Genomic DNA, 21351 nt, shown 5'->3' with positions numbered 1-21351 from the left:
GGCGTGAAAACCGAGCCGATATACGGTCGTCTAAATAAGCCCTTAGGGAAGAATTTATGTGGTGGACTATAGCTTTAAATGGATTTTTCATACTATTTTTTATTGGCGACCTATTCCCAGGATTGGTCATCAATAGTTGATCAGCTGGGATCCACTGCCCAAGACCTAAACCGATGAGCTGTTCTGGTAACACTGTCACCAGCAAAACACACACGGTACAGAGCGGAAGCTGATGCTCCAACTCCTGTGTAGTGGCCAGTGCTGGTAATTGCGAGCAACGCCCTCACTGATTTTATGTGGGTAGACATACCATATGTGCAACCTGGGCGGCTGCGTAGGGGCCCAGCAGGCAAGAAGGGGCCATTGTTATGATAAAAGCATTATTATAGAATCTGTAGTGTCTATTAGTTTGCAGGAAAAAAAATTATGTACCGTTTTTTGTGACATTTTTTCCAGCTGGTAAAAGCACTAGGAATTCCAGGCATTTTTTAACAAGCTTTTTTGTGCAGGCGGCCCAAAATGTTTTATCTTACCTTTGATTGTGTAAACCCTTACAAACACAGTTGTAACACTCCATGCAGATTGGAATCTCACCCAGTACTTATGTGTTAATCTTCTGCACATTGATGCACAACATCTTAGTTTCACAATGACTGTTCAAGTGACAGAATAAATAACTGCAGGCCAACAAAGTTTTAAGTAATGAAAGAAAATATGAATACTGCATGTATCAACTTGTTCTTTCATGACTTGGCCTGCAAATGTGTCTGCAAGAAGAGACAATACAATACAGCAATCATCTGATTGATATAGTTAAATACAACAGACACCACTGTCATTGCTTCCCTTATTAACGCTTTCCAATCCACTGTCTGACATGTTCAGACATTCTGATTGAAAGCTGTACAGCTCTGATGTCGGAAGACATCCAACAGGGTGTTTTTACTGTATATTACTGGCCGTTCTGTTGTCAGGGGCCTCTCCAGCATGTCCCACACCACAGTACTGGCTCTAGCCAGCAGATGGCGCCATTGTATAACAGCAGAAAGAGAAAGCCCCCCTAGGAAACCCTAAATCCCAAATTGGATAGCAAAGGGTTAATGGACCCATTAGGGGGCTTTTAGACGTGGCAGAAAAATCTGCCATGGACAAATCCACATCAAAATCTGGGTGTTAAACATGTGGATTTTGTGGCTGATTTGTCCGCCATGTGTGAAAGCACTCTGTGGGTGCGCTCACACATGGCGGAAACGATTACTATTAGGGCTTAAACATACAAATGTATACAAATACGTTCACCACTACAGAGCATATTTGCGCATGAACAATGTTTGGAGATGGCCCTAAACAGGCTGATATACATGTGCAAGCGCATAATACTGTAATAATGTGTGCTTGAAATGCCAGTTCACACGCACGCATGTTACTCCTTTTCCGTGGGACGGAATCAGGGGCTTAACTATAGGGGATGCAGAGGATGCCGTTGCACCTAGGGAGCCCAGTACTATGAATAAAGCATTTAAGTTGGGGGCCCTGTTACAGGTTTTGCACTGGGGCCCAAAAGCTTCAAGTTACACCTCTGATAGAATGGCTATTTAACGCCAGAATAGGGCAAGCTGTCTTTTTTTCCCTGCATGTTACGCAGGGCAACTTCCTCCCCCTCCCTTTTTAAAGTTGCCATAGACTTCTATGACAGCTTTCTCCGTAACACGAAGAGAAATAGGGCAAGGTCTATCTTTTATCGCATACAGAATTTGCGTGTGAACGAATCTATTGAAATCAATGACTTCGCTTCGTCACGTTTTTTAGGGGCGTGAATTTTACATGTGCAAAAACCTCCACAAACACGTTTGTCTATTCAAGCCCTTAAAGTGAATGGGATTAAAGCAAATCCTATTCACAAGTAGAGGAAAAAAACATTGTAGATTCTCTGCCGTAATTGTACGGTCAGGGCCACTTCACACAAACATATGTACAAAAACGCTCGCATCAGCGCAGCGTGCTTTTGGGCATGTTTTTGCACATATTACTGTACTTTTTGTGCTTGCAGGGCCAGTTCATAGGAGCGCAGGACCCCCCACCCCATTTAGCCTAGTGAGTTCCAGATGTGTTATTTTTACCGCGGAATTGTGCAGTGTACTGTGCAATTGTGCGCATATTGAATGCACATTTGCACACCTGCCATAGACTTCTATGAACATCCAAAAATACAGATGCTGCGTCTATTTTCGTGTGCCCAAAATGTATGTGCAAAAAAGAGTGATGGAAATGAACCTATTGAAATCAATGATATTCTCTGCAAATTTTGCGCGCGCAAATATGTTCGTCTGAAGGGGCCTTAAATCTATTCTGCGTTTTGGTGCGTTTTCGCTAAGGAAATTCTGTAACGGTCCTGCAGCCTTTCCACAGCATGTGAATGCATCATTGGACTACTTTCAGACAAGTTCATTTTTAATCCATTTTTTGTCCATGTAGCAGAGCACAAAAGTAGCCTGATAGTAATATAGACTTATCACCAGTAGCACCTAAACGATGACACCTACAACTACATTTGTTCAGTACTTCTACAGAAGTTTATCTTGGAGTTGGGGAAAGAATGAATAAAATCATTCAAAGGTCAAACATTGTCAATAAACATCAATGTATAATTAAGGATCAAAGAAAAGATAGGTGGAGTACGGGCCACACGTGGCGAATCTTCCAACAGGAACTTTTTTCGTTCACGCTTTTTTCAGGTGTTGTATCGTACTCTGGAGAAATCTATTGGAAAATGACTGAAGATAACACGGTACCTGCAGCATGCTGCGCTTTAAAAAACAAATGGGGGTGCCAAAAAAGGCATCAAAAGTGATGAACAATGCAATAAGAAATGCACTGGGTTTTATAATTCCCTATTGGCCAACAGTTAAAACTTAATAAAAAGACGCTGGGGAAAATGCTGAACATAATGTGATTGTGAAACCGCCCATACAGAAGTAGAAATAAAAACAGCCATAGGGCGGTTTCAAATGAAAGTATTCTAGCACTTCCATAATATGAATACTTATTTTGGACGTTTTACAGATGAGATTATAAAAACGTTATCAGTAATTTCCTTCATATCTTTTATTTTCCTCCTGGATAAATACTGATCTGTATTTGCCCAATAGAAAATAATAGCAATACGGAGGCAGAAGCACAAAAAACAGGTCATGCTGCATTTGTGAAAAAAAGGTGACTAGATACATAGATGTATGTTAGCTCTACAGCATGGCACCCAAAACACGGACTAATTGGATAAAAATGGCCACATACTATAATTTTAGTTTTAATCAGGGGTCATTTCAGTAAGCAACATGGTAACTATCGATATATATATATATATATATATATATATATATATATTGTAGCAGTGCAGTACACAGAAAGGCCTGTAGAGGGCCAGAGACAGGACTTCTGGTGCGAGGGTTAAGCAAGGGGTGGAGCAGGAACCAGATAAAAGCCGATTCCTGCCAAAGACAAGGGAGAGAGACAGCTCAGTGGAGCTGGGAGGGCTGCTAGCCCAGGGTCTGGTGCAGACCAAGAAGGCCAGAAGTTGACAGGATGACGCCCCTAACCTCAACACCTGAGAGAGGACCAGCGCAGCACAGGAAGGTGTTGCAGGCTGGTGGCCTGAAAAGGCAAGAGTACAACAGGGGACGCCCCTGGACTCCCACCCTAGTTGGGGTGCTTATGGACATTGATGTGATTTGCTGTGCTGTGACGTGCTGTGAAATAAACGCTGGCAGGAGCCAGACAAAGATACATGCTATTCCTGAGCCGTATTTACCCGTGTGGTGCGCCATTTATGGTATGAGAGACCAGCGATCCTGAGGCAAGAGAACCCCCCTTGCTACTATATATATATAACCAAAACCTTGTCACCCTCTGTTTAGTCTTGATATACAGGAACTTTTCCGCCAATATCACTTTCAGACTTCCACCTCTTAACATCAGGAGGAAGGAAAGTGACCACAGCGTGTTTCAGCTCAGAACAGACATTGTCCTCTATAAATCTCCACATTTTGCAATATGAAGACTGTCTGAGGGCCTCCATGGGCCATGCAAATTGAGAAACAACATAGACAAATTTATATAAGAAAGTCTTAAACACCTCCAGCATCTTACTATGAAATCTTGTCAGCCAAGACCATTACTACAAGTTAGCAGTAATTCCACTGGTCATATCTAGACAACCCCTTGGAATTACTCAACAGAAACACATATAATTGAACTCTCTTGATTTTATTAGCAATTTTTTGAAAATTAAACATGAGTGAGGGCCTAAACACATGGGCGCATGCACAAATGCACTCGCTGCTATGGAGCATAATTGAGCATAAACCAATAATTTTTCTTTTCAACTATTCACACTCTGTGCTATTGCACACAAGTTTTTTTTTTAAAGCCGGAAGATAGGTCCTGCCCTATCTTTTCTCACATGTAGAAAAACTACGTGCGAGAAAGATAGGGCAAATCCTATATTTTCGCGTGCATAGTCTGCTAGTCAAAATAGAACTATTGAAATCAATGGTGTTGTTTCGGTACATTTTATGGCCGTGAAGATCATGGACACAAAAAGCTGCAAAATCACGGCCAGCTGAGGAAGCCCTGAATATGTATTATATATGTTACGTATAACCTTCCTTCCACGCTCAAAACACGAACCCATCATACCCGCACCCATAGCCAGATAGAATTGCTATAATAAGTACAAGGTATTAGTGCGGGGATTGGCCAAGTCACTTAAGCCCGCGAGCCCACATCAAGGGTCCTTATTGTCTCTTAGGTCCCTACTCTAACGAGACAACTACCCTCAGGAAACCTGCCTGCAAGGATCATCCCGATAAGGACAACCCCACATTAGAACCTAAGGACCTAACTAGCCCAGAGTGGTAAACGATCCAAAGCAGGACAGGACACAGTTCACACCTACACACCAACACACCAGGAATTGCATGCAACCCAGAGCAGGATAGTTCACACCACATGTCCGGCCACCTGCCCAGACACAGAACATGTCACTGTTCACACCACAGAACTGGACTTCACTCAGAACTCTCATGCATTCAGATGTCAAACCATAGCTAGCCCAAGTGTCCTCACACCAAGGGGAAAGAGAGTAAGCCACCATGCTGACATACAGGGAACCATGTCAGTAATCACCCATCTGACCACATGAAACATCAGACGTCTGGAGGCCTGTAAAAGGGGAAGGGAAAGGGTGTCCACATAAAATGCAGACAGGAACAACAGGTGTCCAGACTGTCCTCAGGTAATGAGAGAGAGAGAGTGATACTTCAGACTAATATGCATAACACCCAGTTCTGAGTGAAGGGATACTAGCTTCCTTATACAGAGGGACTGGTATATATATATGCAGCAGACCAGTAGAGATTGGCTGGCTGGAGACATCCACACACAGGCAGCACAATTATTCCACACCTGTATAGGTGTGCTCCTGGAAACTCGTAGAACAACAGGTCCCGGCATGCACACCCTGGCAAAATGTATATTACATTAAGCAGGAGAGAAGTCTGACATCACATATGCAGAAGACAGGTTGGGTGTCGGATCTCTCTCCTGCAAAGTGTTACAAACATGTGTCAGGCCTCGCTGGACATGGAGCTATGCAAAATGTGGTCCATGTCCAGCGAGGTTCAAACACTGGATTGGAAAGGTAACTATTTACATAGCTCATATGGTTGAAAAAAGATACAGGTCCATTAAAGGGGTGGTCTCGCGAAACCAAGTGGGGTTATACACTTCCGTATGGCCATATTAATGCACTTTGTAATGTACATTGTGCATTAAATATGAGCCATACAGAAGTTATTCACTTACCTGCTCCGTTGCTAGCGTCCTCGTCTCCATGGTTCCGTCTAAATTCGCTGGCAGCTTGCTTTTTTAGACGCGCTTGCGCAGTCCGGTCTTCTCCATTCAGCACGAGCCGCTTCAGTGTGCTCCCCGCTACAGCTCTTCTGCGCATGCGCAGACGAGCTGTCACTGCTCGGGAGCGCGCTGAAGCGGCCATTCTGCACCATCCTCTGTTAGAGGAAGGTGCAGAAACTGGAGCTGCCCAGCGGAGAAGACCAGCCCAGCCCAGCCCAGCCCAGCCCAGCAGCCCCGAGAAGCCTCCCAGGTAAGTGATGGGTCGGGGGGGGGGCTGCCGCTGCGCCGGGCTGCGCCGGGGGGGGGACTGCCGCTGCGCCGGGGGGGCTGCCGCTGCGCCGGGGGAGCTAGCGCTAGGCCGGGGGGGCTGTCGCTGCGATGGGGGGGGCTGTCGCTAGGCCGGGGGGGCTGTCGCTGCGCCGGGGGGGCTGTCGCTGCGTCGGGGGAGCTAGCGCTAGGCCGGGGGGGCTGTCGCTGCGATGGGGGGGGCTGTCGCTAGGCCGGGGGGGCTGTCGCTGCGCCGGGGGAGCTGTCGCTAGGCCGGGGGGGCTGTCGCTGCGCCGGGGGAGCTAGCGCTAGGCCGGGGGGGCTGTCGCTGCGATGGGGGGGGCTGTCGCTAGGCCGGGGGGGCTGTCGCTAGGCCGGGGGAGCTAGCGCTAGGCCGGGGGGGCTGTCGCTGCGATGGGGGGGGCTGTCGCTAGGCCGGGGGGGCTGTCGCTGTGCCGGGGGAGCTGTCGCTAGGCCGGGGGGGCTGTCGCTGCGCCGGGGGAGCTAGCGCTAGGCCGGGGGGGCTGTCGCTGCGATGGGGGGGGCTGTCGCTAGGCCGGGGGGGCTGTCGCTAGGCCGGGGGAGCTAGCGCTAGGCCGGGGGGGCTGTCGCTGCGCCGGGGGAGCTAGCGCTGGGGAGCCGGGGGCTAGCGCCGGTTACCTGCTGTCTGGTCGGCGGCTGCGGGGCGTCTGGTCGGCGGCTGCGATGCGTCCGGTTGCCATGGAGACACAGCTGGCGGCGTCTCGGGAGCGCGCACGTCGGGCTGCAGCGAGCGACTGGGAAAGAGCCGGCGGCCATCTTGAGGAAACTTTTATAACTTGCTGAAACGCTGGAACGGTAAGTACGAACCAGCTAGAAATGTCATTTACAGGGGGGCTTAGTAATGTGTGTTTAATGGGGGGGACTGGGCAAAAAAAAAAATTAACTGCTTCCTCGAGACATCTCCTTTAAGTATGAATAGGGCATTAAAAGTTGATCAGCTGGGGTCCACCGCTCAGGACCCCAGCTAATCGGGCATCTGCTGTCAGCATCACTACACACGGGTACCGAGTGGAAGCAGCTAGCTCTAACTCCTGTGTAGGGGTCAGTGTTCATTACTGCAGACACAGCTCTTATTAAAATCAATGAAAGCAGTCCCTGAAATTACAAGTGCCAGCCAATAGGCAGGGGTTGGAGCTAACTCCTTCTGCTCTGTACTCCTGTCCTGTGTGTTGTACTGACAGTGGGGGTCTGATCAGCTGACCGGTTAGGGTCCTGAGCGGTGGACCCCAGCCAATCAACTATTGATAGGTCATCCATGGTATTTTTTTCCTAGTAACCCCCTTTAAGAAGATTGCACTGTACTTAGTTTTGAAACATTCTCCCTGTTTGTGGTACCAAGATGGTGAGTTACTTGCAACACATCTTATTTGATTTGTTACAAAAATGTAATAAAACTATAAGGAACAGGACATTTTGTGATTTCAAAAAGCATATTGAGGATTTTAGCCCTAGTGATTGAACTGGACTAATTTTACTGCTATTCATTATTATGTAACATCAAGCCAAAAGTGCCCAAAATGGTGTGAATCTACCAAAAATAGTAAAAACACAATAATCACATGCAATGATAAGTTATATTTTAGTAATAAAAGTGAAATAATGATTTATAGACTTACAGATGGTTGGCATCTCCTCTTCCTCACACACCGGTGAAAATAGTGCATGGCAATCATCAGGATTTTCGAGTAAGGACAAAGATATTTTCCGACAGAGGTCCTCACTGTCGCTCTCACTAAGCAAACTGTGATAATATTCCGAGGATATCACCCCTATGTCAACCAAAGACTGAAGATAAAACCTCAGATCTGAAGATGTGGAGTTCAGAACCATGTGCTTCATAAATGACAATATCTGTTTAAATGAATCCATGTCTGTGAATAAATAGCAGATAAAACATGTAACTAGCAAGCGGTTCCTGAGTATAAAGAGGCATCACAACCACAACTACATTTTTGCAGCTAGTTTGTTTCCTCATTTTGTGCAATCAGCCAATGGATATCTAAAACTTCTGCTAAGGAAATGCTTTGTTCCCAATTTTTGGGACCAGGGGGCTTAGCTTGCGTGGGTCATCACCAGGGAAGGGAGTGATTTTCGTTTTTGATATTTTTTGGTTTTGTTCCAATTTTCAGGAAGGCCCTAAATGATGTGTTCCCAAACTTTTCACATATATTGTACATTTACAACTAGGAGTTATTCGTCAATGTTTAAGAATGTTTCAGTATTTAGGATGCCACTGATTAAAAAGAAAGAACATTAGCTGCCAGGGGAATTCTATGAATTTGTCCTTAACATGTAAGAAGGAAATCGTCAATTGCCTAGTTCTTAGGAAGTCGTCTGTGAAAACAGTTTTTCCAGCAGTTAATTATTTGCACATTTATAAATAAGTAATGGACAGGCGAATCAGTGGTGCAAGTTTACAAGAAAGCTAAAAAATACAGTTAAAGGGATTGTCCATGGTTAGAAAAACATGGCTGCTTCCTTCCAAACACAGTGCCACCTTTGTCCACGGGTTGTGTGTGGTATGGCAGCTCAGCTCCCATTCATTGTAAAGCAGCTGAACTGCAATCCAACACACAACCTATACAGCAGGTGCTGTAATATGCAGCAAATCTTGTAACCAGTTTGGGCAGTTACTATAATAAACGGTAAATATTATACATGTTATTTCCTCAAAGGTGGTATAACATGGCCTCATTTTAGCCAAGACCTTAATGCAAATTAGATCCGGAGACCTAATTCTATGTTTGATGACTACTCGTGTGGCTTTATTGTGGTCAATTTAGTAAAGTGCCTGGTAAAACACCTGAAGTACAGGAAAAACTGGTTACCTAGACTGTATTCCATGGCATGGCGGTGTCATTTACAGGAATCACTGTGATTTTCATTTCTAGGGGATTATTGAAGGTGTGAACTGTATATGCAAAATGACTCCAATTTTAGAATATGTATGCTATATGGACAATAATATGGACATGCCTCCTAATTATGGAGTTCAAGTATCAAGTGTTTCAGTCACACCCATTGTAAACAGTTGCATAAAATCAAGAACAAAGTCATGCAATCTCCATTGACAAACATTTAGCCCCTTAAGGACCAAGTACTATAAATTTAGGGCGCTTGGTCCTGGGCTTCTATCCTGGCCGATTACAAAAATACAACACAGGATGCAAGCTCTGCAATCAACCAGGAGCAGGTGAGGTCCTCAGCTGTCAGGCACAGCCAAAGACCCGGAGGAGAAGGAAGAAGCTCAATGAGTGCTATGTACTAAAAAGTGAAAGTGTTAGTTCCACTATGCAACCCTGTCATCACATGACCATTGGGTGCCCCCTGTTAAAGCAGAGCAGACGCTAATCAACTCTGTTAGTGACTGATGTCACCACAGGGGATGTTTTTTCCTGTAACTGGAGCTCCTATGGATGCCGCAGCTACAGTGGAAAAGTGTGGAATTAAAAAAAAGAAAGATCTGGCAAGATATGAAACGTCTATTTAAGAGGGCGTGTAGGGAACCTCTGGCTCTGACGCCTGAACTGGCACTCCTGTCCATCTCCCCTGCCGATGCCCCTTCACTCAAAAAGGGCATGTTTAAATTCTTCATTATGGCCACGAGACAAGTGATACCCAGGTTCTGGAAACAGAGCTCAGAAATTGCTAGGTGTGCATGGGTGGGGACGATGGACGAAATAGAACGATTGGAGAGGTTGAGGTTGTCGGACGACACAACAGGCTATGACAGCTTCTACCGCAACTGGGCGGTCTGGATAAATATTCGCAACACGCCCCTATTCGCTAGATGGTTACAGACCGGCTATCGCGAGTAACCCGACCAGATAACAGCCAGTGAAGGCAACCCGGGGGCCTCCACCTGGACACCCCCCCCCCCCTACCCCGTCCCCCCTTCTTTCCTCCCCACTCCATCCTCCCCACTATCCCTTCTCTGTCTACTTAACAAACCACACCACAAACAAGTTCTTTGGTTTTCACTGAGATTTATTTGCTCTCATAGCAAGATATATGTGTGAAACCTCACGACAGCACTACTGTTGTTTCTTTTTGTGACAATTTACATGTAAAGTTAAAATTTAATAAAAATATATTGAAGGAAAAAAAAGAAAGAAATGCAATGTGAATGACCCCCCAGAGGTCTTATATAGCGTCATGGGGGACATAGATGGTAAAAAAAATTGTTACAAAAATATATATATGTAAAAAAGAAAATGACTAGAGATGAGCGAGCATACTCGCTAAGGGCAATTACTTGATCGAGCATTGCCCTTAGACGGTACCTGCCCGCTCAGAAGAAAAGGTTCGGCTGCCGGCGGCGGGCGGAGAGCGGCGGGGAAGAGCAGGGAGGAACGGAGGGGAGATCGCTCTCTTCCTCTCTCCCCCCCGCTCACTGCCGCAACTCACCGCTCACCCGCGCCAGCACTCGAACCTTTTCTTCCGAGCGGGCAGGTACTCGCTAAGGGCAATGCTCGATAGAGTAATTGTCCTTAGCGAGTAAGCTCGCTCATTTCTAAAAATAACCTGATGCCAACCAAAACCGTCGCCATATGCGCTCTATAATCCGAGACTATACAAATTATATATCAAAACATCTGAAGCAAAATGAAATGCCCATTCCTTACGTCATTTTAGAGTACGGTAAATAAACATACATTTTTTAAAATAAACAACTCTAAATTTAAAAAAAAAACACATTTTTTAGCTTTTTACCCCTAATTAAACTACAAAAAAAGTGAAAAAAGATTTTGAAAAATAGCCCACTATGTCACAGAAAAAAAAATGCAGCAAAAATAATTTTGGTAACTGAAAAAAAAGGGCAGTAAACCCACCACATGGGTAACAGCCCTAAGATGTATCTGGTCCTTTAGGACCAAAACATCCTGGTCCTTAAGAGGTTAAAGAGAGTGCCGTCAACAGATTTGACAATGCAAATCTGCAGACAGCACTCTCCAGGGACAGGGAAGCTAGAGCAGACCTTTAAGAATATTAACATTATTATCGCTAATTAAATCAATTTTTATTCCTTGGCATACTCTGCCATAAGGCGGAGATTCTTTATGAAGTGCTCTCCTTCTCTGTCCAGTGAGCTGCTCAACAGCTCTGCTGTAGTGTCCAATCAGGACCACCGAGTGCAAGAAGTGGCCTTTGTTCTATCACTCATCAACAGAAGACTTGTGTGTCGGGAGCTTCACAACACGGTAAATCAGCTGCACATATGCCTAAAATCATCATGCACAATGTCAGGCGTCAGCTGGCCAAGCCCACTGGACTCTGGTGCATGGGAAACATATTGTCTGGAGTAATGAGTCATGTTTCCCTGTCTGTAGGATGGATGAATCTGAGCTTTTATAATCTTACTAGTCTTTTATAATACTTGAATCAAGATACCTTTGATTTGAGGTGAATTTACTGTATATACAATACACTGGTGATGTCATAACCGAATATTTTATCCTGGCAAATTGAACATAAAAATGCATAGAAATCTAGAAGATGGTCCATCTCTTCTGCCCTTATATTATTTCCTTATATATTACAGTAATATTTATGACCCCCTTAGGGACTTTTCACAAGGGATCGGCTTTTCCATTGAAATCAATGGGTTCTATTTACTGCATATTACACATTCAAAAATTGTGCACGTAATATGCAGTGCAAATACACTCAAGTCAACGACCATGTAGCCTGTGGTGAAAATGAGTGTGACACCCCTGCCTTAGATGGTGCTTGGGGGCATTTTTTTGCATCTCTTTACTGCTATTGATGCAGCTTATGTTATGTGAAGAGCATTCTCCGAGGGGCCATCATGTCCATCATATCATGACAGCGATCCATTCATAGTTGTTTTGTTTTTATCCTACTGGCGACACCTGCAATTAATAGACAGGGAATGTAAACTTCCTGGCACTCTTCTACCTTATTATTGGAATCAGTCCAGTTAGTGAAGGAAGCAATCCTGTTAGTAACATAATACCCATAATGCAGTTCTCTAATCAAACAGATTAAAGTGTCTCCATGGTAGAGTTTAGCATTGAAGAGGACCTCTCAGATATATTATTGTGTTCCCCATAATATATTAATTCTTGAGAACTTTTTCTAGAATTTAAAATTATGTCATCATTCTGTTACTCCTCCTGGAAATGTAATAATGAATTGACAACTGGGTGTTACCATCCCCTTATCAATGGACCTGTCACTACTGCACACCCAGTCTCACACTATCTGCCCTGATTGGTTGATGTCAACACAGGGACATTACCCGTTGACAAATTGTAAGATCCAACTCTTCATACATTTACTAGGATAGGTAATAGGCAGCTTTCACACCAGTGTTGGGGCACAGTTCCTGGTTTCCATCTCTCTGCTCCGTTTTTGGAGGAGAGAAACTAAAATAAAAAGTAAAAAAACGGGTCAGCTTTTTCCGCATTTATTTCAATGGGCTTTTAAAAAACGGAAAAGCTCCCGTTTGCTTTCATTCCATTAGGTTTCTGTTTTTTTTAACGGAAAAATGGCGCAGTCTGCAGTGTTAGTTTTCCGTCCCAGAAATTGGAAACCTGAAGGAATGCAAGCAAACGGAATCACAAGTGTAAAAGCAACCTCAGGGCTCCTTCACACGGGCGATGTGATTGTCGGCTGCACGTGTCGCATGAACGGGAGGCAGATGTTCAGATGGGTCGGGTGCAGTTTATAAAGGCTGCAGCCCCGAATACCGTCGGGCGGGGGGAGAGAGTTTACCTCTGCTAAACTCCCTCCCCCTCTCTGGCCCTTGCTGGCTGCCTGCAAAGGGAAAGGGCGGGAAATTAGCATACTAGCTCCTGCCCTGTACAGTCCCTTGCTAGGGGCGTGACAAGGCAGGACCTAGTGTGCTAATCTCCCGCCCCCTCCTCTTACTGGCAGCCAGGAAGGGGCAGAGAGGGGGAGGGAAGAGGGAGGAAATTTAGCAAGTCGCTGCTAAACTCCCTCCCACCTCCCTTTTCCAGCAGCTCCCATAGTAGTCTATGGACCGGCCGCCGTATTCTAGCTAAAAAAGTAATTCCAGACCTATCTCTTATGGCCGATGTAAAAGTGGCTGGCCGGAATGTGCTCCTAAAAATTCGCCCATCTGAACAAATGCATTGGAATTCAAGGCTTCAGATGGTCATGATTTTCGGCTGGTGGTTTATCGCCTTAGGCCTTATTCACACGAGTGTTTTTACGTGGCTAATATAGCTGCGCAAAAAATCATAACCATCTGAAGCATTGGTTTCCAGTGAATTCATTCTGATGAATGATTTTTGTCGCAAAATAATATGTCCAACCGAATCAAATAGCACAGAAGCAACTGAAATTACCGACCAAAATTTCATGCTGCCGAAAAATATAGGCCTTGCTCTATCTTTTGACTGAAACACGCTGGCGACTCCATAGACTCCTATGAGAATCTATGGGAGTTCTCAAAAAAGTGAGGGGCAGGGAGTTTATCAGCGGCTAGCGCTGCTAAACACTGACAGGTGGCTCTAGTTGAGGCATTTAAAAGTGATTACTAGTAGTTCTGTCGATCGAGGGATTTCGGGTCTGTGGCGTATTTTCCCTGCAATATGCCGCAGCTGGCCATGTGAATGGATGGAATATCGCAAATAGCAGCCATGACCACTCTTCGTGCATGTGATTTTTAGTAGGGATGCAGGGAGAATTAAAACACAATGCCCATGTAAAGGAGGCCTAAGGGCTCCTTTACACAAGTGTATACATTTTTACAGTCGCCCGCACACGCTGTAAAATCGTGTGAATGAAGAAAAGGCGCGATCAAGTCCCAAGATTAATTAGAGTTTTCTCGTCCATTCACATGACCGGCTGCGACGTATTAGTGAAAAAATATGCCGCGGCCTGGAAATCCCTCGCTCGGCGTAAATCCCCGAAGTAATTTCTAATGCCTAAATAGAAGCACGTGTAGAGATCTTCCCTGTGTTGGACGCTGCTAAACTGCCTCCCCCTTCCTTTTTTGCAGCTCCCATAGGAGTCTATGAGAGCAGCTAGCGTACATCGGTCAAACGAAAGATCCAGACTAGAGATGAGCGAGCACCAAAATGCTTGGGTGCTTGTTACTCGAGTCGAACTTTTCGCGATGCTCGAGGGTTCGTTTCGAGTAACGAACCCCATTGAAGTCAATGGGCGACCCGAGCATTTTTGTATTTCGCCGATGCTCGCTAAGGTTTTCATTTGTGAAAATCTGGGCAATTCAAGAAAGTGATGGGAACGACACAGCAACGGATAGGGCAGGCGAGGGGCTACATGTTGGGCTGCATCTCAAGTTCCCAGGTCCCACTATTCAGCCACAATAGCGGCAAGAGTGCCCCCCCCCCCCCCTCCCAACAACTTTTACTTCTGAAAAACCCTCATTAGCAAGGCATACCTTAGCTAAGCACCACACTACCTCCAACTAAGCACAATCACTGCCTGCATGACACTCCGCTGCCACTTCTCCTGGGTAACATGCTGCCCAACCCCCCCCCCCCTTCCCGCACGACCCAGTGTCCACAGCGCACACCAAACTGTCCCTGCGCAGCCTTCAGCTGCCCTCATGCCACACCACCCTCATGTCTATTTATAAGTGCGTCTGCCATGAGGAGGAACCGCAGGCACACACTGCAGAGGGTTGGCAGGGCCAGGCAGCGACCCTCGTTAAAAGTGGCGGGGCGATAGCCCACAATGCTGTACAGAAGCAATGAGAAATCCAATCCTGTGCCACCTCCATCAGGAGCTGCACATGTGGGCATAGCAATGGGGAACCAATATGCCACACACTATTCATTCTGTCATGGTGTCGCATAGCTCAATCCACACTGCAAGGGGAAAGCCGTCTGCGCTCTGCCCCCTACCCAAGTTAGTCAGTGTCTTTGTGCCAGACAGGTCAAACACCGCGATGGGTTCCAGGGTGCCACCCATGCTGTGGGTCCCCAGTGACTTCACATTAGGGATTTGTACCTGCCAGTGTCTATGTATTAAAAACCCCGGTCAGACTGGGGCATGCAGTGTGGGCCGAAGACCACCTGCATTTAATCGGACGTTACCTCAGCTGTGATGGGCACTGCAATGGGATTTATATATGTACCGCCGGTGGGTTCCAGGGAGCCACCCATGCTGTGGGCTCCACAGGGACTTCACAGTAGGGAGTTGTACCTGCCTGTGTCTACTTATAAAAAACCCCAGTCTGACTGGGGCATGCAGTGTGGGCCGAAGCCCACCTGCATTTAATCTGACGTTAGTTTTGCTGTCCAGGGCACTGCAATGGGATATATTTATGTACCGCCGGTGGCTTCCTGGCACCCACCCATGCTGTCGGTCCACACGGAGTTGTAACTGCATGTGTCTACTTATAAGGAACCCCAGTCTGACTGGGGCATGCAGTGTGGGCCAAAGCCCACCTGCATTAAACCAGACGTTACCTCAGCTGTGCTGGGCACTGCAATGGGATTTGTTTATGTACCAAATCTTGTATATTTTTTAACTTGGTGGGAACAACCACACTGCCTGTGATATGCACTGTATTTCGACTGCCCTGAGGCTGACTTCGCGTACGTAACGCACTGCAGAGGCAGGCAACAATTATGCGCAAGGCTGGGTATTAATTCAACAACTACTACCCCCAGGAGAGACGCAGTAAACTGAAGGCAGTGACAAGCAGGCCTAATATTGTATTTTTCTGAACTTTTTGGGAAAAAGGCCACTGCCTATATAGCCAGTATACCTCTTTCCCTGCCTCACCAGTACTGCCCCTATACTCAGTAAAATGACTGCAGACTGAGGACGCTATGGTCTGCACGCCCGATATACAAAAAAAATTGTGCAACACTGCTAAAAGCAGCCTCCATAGTACTGCACATGGTCAGATGTGGCCCTAAGAAGGACCGTTGGGGTTCTTGAAGACTGAAATAACACCTAACACTCTCCCTATAGCAGCAGCAGCAGCATCAGCAGCACTGTCCCTGATCTATGTCAGCATGCATCTGTGGCGAGCCGCGGGCGGGGCAGATTTTAATACTCGGGTGTCACCTGATCTCCCCAGCCACTCACTGCAGGGGGGTGGTATAGGGCTTGAACGTCGCAGGGGGAAGTTGTAATGCCTTCCATGTCTTTCTATTGGCCAGAAAAGCGCGCAAATTTCTCAGAAATGAAAGTGAAAGTAACTCGAACATCGCGTGGTGCTCGTCTCGAATAACGAGCATCTCGAACACGCTAATACTCGAACGAGTATCAAGCTCGGACGAGTATGCTCGCTCATCCCTAATCCAGACCTATATTTTCCAGCAGTGTATAATTTTGGCGCCAATTTCGGTCACCTTTGTCCTATTTATTCCGGTGCAACCTTTTTACATGGCTAAAAATCCCTCATCTGAACGAATACATTAGAAGCCGATGCTTCAGATGGTCGCGATTTTTGTCCTACGTAAAAACACGGCTAAATAGGAAAGTAAAAATGATCATGTGAATAAAGCCTCATAGTAGAACCAAATGGCAATATATCACAGATGTCAGCATGCTAAACCTTGTATGTTTCTGCTGCTATTCATCTGTATGCAGCAAGTTAGTACAAATCACCAATAACAGCACAAGCATATTCGGCGCAGAAAGGAATTTAGGAAGTGTGTTGTAAAGTGCAAAAACCCCTCTGCACTTCCTTATCACTAACCAATTATTAGCATGTGCCCTTGTCTGTACTCGCTAAGCCCAATATAGCACCTGTCGCAGTATATTAGGCCATGCTGTACCCCAATATGCCTGTGATCTCATAGTAAAGACATACATAGTAAAGACATACTGTGATCTCAGAGTAAAGGCTTATTCACATGGCCATATGTGCAAAAACACTTGTTGCAGCGTATTTGCACATGAAAGTTGGATGAGGTGCTCTTACTGAACTTTTTGCGCACACATTACCATTTCACAGAAGCTCGCGACTTTCCCTTTTCATGGATTAAAAGGCTAATTAGCTAAATGAGGTCCAGATGTGTTCTTTTCCCCATGTTTTGCACAGTCTTTCACACTTCCCTTTGCTTCACATGGGCGTATTTGCGCCATTAACTATTCTTTTCTGCGTGCAAGTCTGCATATTTTACTTTTGTACATATTGTACTTTTTCCGCACGGGGCACAAGCTCGCCCCTTTTTAAATGGCTAATTTATCTAATTAATTCCAGATGTGTTCTTTTTCTAGAGGAATTGTGCAGTGTTTCACGCATCCCCTTGCAAATTGTGCTTGCATTGACTTCTGTACGGACTCTTAGGGCTTCTGCAGATGAGCATTTTTGCGCCTGTTTTTGCACGTGCTTTCAATGGGTTCCCTTACATTATGTGTTTTTGCGCACAAAATTTTGTGCTTGCGAAAAAATATGCAACATGCACTATTTTTATGCATATTTGCAAATGCGCACCCGATCCGCACTATATTGCGCACTGAACTGAGCAATTTTGTGGGGATATCTATGAGATTGAGGACTCATTAGGTTCTACAGTCTGTTAAATCACGATAGTGGGATGTAATTGCACTGTGAAGGGGCCCGGCAGCGCAGAGAAGTATAGTAAGATGCACAGATTCTTGCACAATTACTCCACACTATTGTGAGCCTATCTGCACCTACTCTCGTCTGCAGGAGCCCTTAGTGCAAAAATGAACACAAAAATAGTGCTTGCTGTGGGTTTTTTGCGTGTGAATTATGTGCGCAAAATATTGAAGTGTGTATGAACCCACTGATGTCAATGGGTTCTCTTCTCGGCGTATCGCGCACACAAATAAGCCCGTGTGAAGCCGCCCATAATCAAAGCCATTTTCCAGTGTAGTGCGGAACATTGAAAGCTGAACACTGTGAAGAGTGCTGATGTGACCAATTCTGTCGGAGTTCATCAGAAAAGGGAAACACTTTTTTGTAGGAAAAGAATCACTTCTCTTTCTTGAGTTGATCCGTGACTGTGAATTAATAGATACTGATTCACCGAGTGAAAAAAAGCATATACTGACCCCACTAAGGTGCTTTGACATATACGATGAATTCTCTTAAGGTCCTTTTACACATGGTTGATATTGGGCCCAAACATTCCGACACATGCTTGTGTTTACCCAACAATTGGGGCTATTAAACGTATAACGATCAACTGATTGTGTCGTTAAGGTGAACATATAATTGCTCACTGGTTAGCTGCATATCTTCCTGAGCAAACGGGGAAATGTGCAGCCAATCAATGACAGCTGAGAAATGTTCATGTTAACGATCAGTCATCTCCATAGAGAAGATAATCTGCCCGATAACATGGAGAAAACAAGAGCTGACCAATATGCTCATTGTCAGTCAGGGGTTGTTATTATGGGCAGATTACCTGCCCATGTAAAAGGACCCTTACGTAAAGCACTAGCAAAACATAGTACAGTCAAAATAATTTGGGAGAGCCCACAAAGGGTGTCTTCATAGTATCATATGATCCAGAGGAAGGCAAAAAATAGCCCAATGAGGTAGAAATCAATTTTCCCCATTTAAGGGAAAAAAATTAATTCCTGACTCCAATCTGGCAATCAGAATAACCCCTGGATCAATAACCATTGTAACATATAGTATTGTATCGCTCAAGAGAGACTTCCAGGCCCCTCTTGTACTCTGTTATCGAATTTCCCATCACCACATCCTCCATAGTCTCACTGCTCTTACAGTAAAGAACCCATTCCATATTGGTGTAGAAACCTTCTCTCCTCTAGATGTAGAGGATGCCTCCTTGTTACAGTCACAGTTCTGGGTATAAATAGATAATAAGAGAGATCTCCATATTTCTACATTGTTATTAGGTCGCCCCTCAGCCGTCCTTTTTCTAAAACAATCCCAATTTTGGTAATAACCTCTCTGGGTATTGTAGTCCGTCCATTCCATTTATTACTTTAGTTGCCCACCTTTGTACCCACTCAAACTGTGATATGTCCTTCTTGAGTACCGGTGCCCAAAACAATATTTTATGTGTGGTCTAACCAGTGACCTATAAAGGGGAAGAACAATGTTCTTGTCAGTCAGCTCATAGACCTCTTTTGATGCACCCCATGATCCCATTTGCCTTGGCAGCAGCTGCCTGATACTGGTTGCTTCAGTTAAGCTTACAGTTAATTAAAATCCCCAAGTCCTTTTCCATGTCAGTGTTATCCAGTGGTTTCCCATTAGGTGTGCAATGATGACATGCATTTCCTCTGCCACTTTCTATCACAGTAGTTTTGGTATTGTAGTACCCCAGAGTTGGGTACTACAGCACTTTTATGGCCACTTTTTATAGTAATATGTATATGCCTTTAAATGGTGTAAGCAAGTGGGGGTTCACTTGCCTGCAGATCGCCCACCTTTGATACCGGAATGGCCACCACACGTGCAGAAACACTCAGGAGACACGTATGTTCGTTAAGTCTGGTGCCCGCCAGCCTTCATTCAGTATCACAGCAAATCATAAACACATTCCATATAAGCAAGTCCATATAAGGGTTTTCACCCCTGTCGGACTTGGGGCCTTTTCTGGTCTACCTTGGACCACCACCCTGCAGCACCTCGGCTCTGCTGCGCTGTCACTTCTCTCTTGATCCTGGCAGGAGCTGGTTATTTGTATCCAATTCCTGCTACACCCAGGGCATTAACTCTGTCTATTCCTTTTACCAGGTATCAGACTGCCTATTTAGCACCCTCTGTAGGCCAGTCTGATACTGCCCTGCTACAATGGTTAATTATGTGTTAAATTTGTGTGTTCCCACAACCTTACCTTGCATGTTACACCATCCTAACCTCCTAGCATATCTGTCAGTCACCCTAAGCTAGCCAAGGGATTGGTTAGGTAGCTAGCTAGTTGCTAGGGAGCCTGTGATTGAAAGATAAGCCCTCCACACGGGTTGGGGGAGAGAAGGCAGATAAAAGAAAGATGGGGTGGAGTTAAGTCAGTGGAAGTCTGAGTAGGAAAGAGAAGAAGAAACATAAAGAACAGCCAGTGTGGTGGGAAGGAGGAAAAAGCAAAATGTGAGTACCAAAAGCCAGTTTGTGCTAAGTGGACAAAGAGTCAGCAGAGGAGGCAGGTGGAGAAAGAGTGGAAATTAGATAGAAGAACAAGCAAATCAGCAAGAAAGAGGAAAGTAAATTGATATAAACAAAGTCAAAAGTAAAACTGGAGTGTAAAATCAAGTGTACAAAAAAGAAGATTCTAACTCAAAAATCTAAAATCTAGGAAAACTGATTTCTTATCGTATTTTACATCATCTACCTCAAGTAAACATAATTCCATCAGTGTAACTGCAACATAGTCAAGAGCTCTCTCCCTGCCAATAAAGTGTTGATTGTTTTACCATCTAAGGGCGCCTACCCACTTGCGTTGCCGATTTTTGCGCGTGATTGCACGGTTTCGCGCGTTTTTTGCACGTTTTTTGTGGTGTTTTTTGCACGTTTTCCGCCGTGGTTTTTGCGCGTTTTTTGCAGCCCTCCATTGACAATCATGGGTGCATTAAGAGAAAAATAAGGAGACATATGCAACTGACAGTTCCTATGTGAAAAAACCCCACGAAACGGAAAAAAACCCCCAGATGGACAAGAACACATTCTATACTAATTGCTCTTGAGAAAAAACGCAAAACATCACAGGAAAAAAAATCGCAAGTGGCTAGGCACCCTAAGGGCGCCCACCCACTGGCGATTTTTTTTCCCTGCGAAATTCGCAGCATTTTTTTCTCTGCAGGGGTCTATGGGACTTGTAATGTTAAAATCGCGATCGCGCAAAATCCAGTTTTTTTTTTTCTGCAGGGGTCTTTGGGCTATGGGACATGCAAAGCTAAAATCGCGATCGCGCAATATCGCGATATCGCGGTAAATCGCGATTTTGCGCGATCGCGATTTTTACATTACAAGTCCCATAGACCCCTGCAGAGAAAAAAATGCTGCGAATTTCGCAGGGAAAAAAATCGCCAGTGGGTGGGCGCCCTAATCCTGTCTCCTGGAGTCCCTTCCCACCACCTACAATATCTGCACTGAGGGTAACACACTACATTTCAGGAGAACACGGACATTTTTAGTTTATTTTTTCCTTTTTATTATAATTTTATCCAGAGTAGGTTTCGGCCTACATATGGGCTGGTGTCACGACAAAACAA

The 21351-nt window shown here is 45.2% G+C and overlaps 1 protein-coding gene across 1 annotated transcript in view; it reads right to left on the bottom strand.

Annotated features, from left to right (window-relative positions):
* The window catches only part of CIITA (class II major histocompatibility complex transactivator), a 123194-nt gene that overhangs the window by 78110 nt on the left and 23733 nt on the right, over positions 1-21351 (bottom strand). The window contains exon 2 of the mRNA XM_066576176.1: positions 7836-8090. Within this exon, the coding sequence (XP_066432273.1) occupies positions 7836-8090 (255 nt within the window). The remainder of the gene's footprint in view (positions 1-7835; positions 8091-21351) is intronic.

Source organism: Eleutherodactylus coqui, chromosome 8 (assembly GCF_035609145.1).
Source record: "Eleutherodactylus coqui strain aEleCoq1 chromosome 8, aEleCoq1.hap1, whole genome shotgun sequence".
Taxonomy (NCBI): Eukaryota; Metazoa; Chordata; class Amphibia; order Anura; family Eleutherodactylidae; genus Eleutherodactylus; species Eleutherodactylus coqui.
This window is presented reverse-complemented; position numbering and strand designations above follow the sequence as displayed.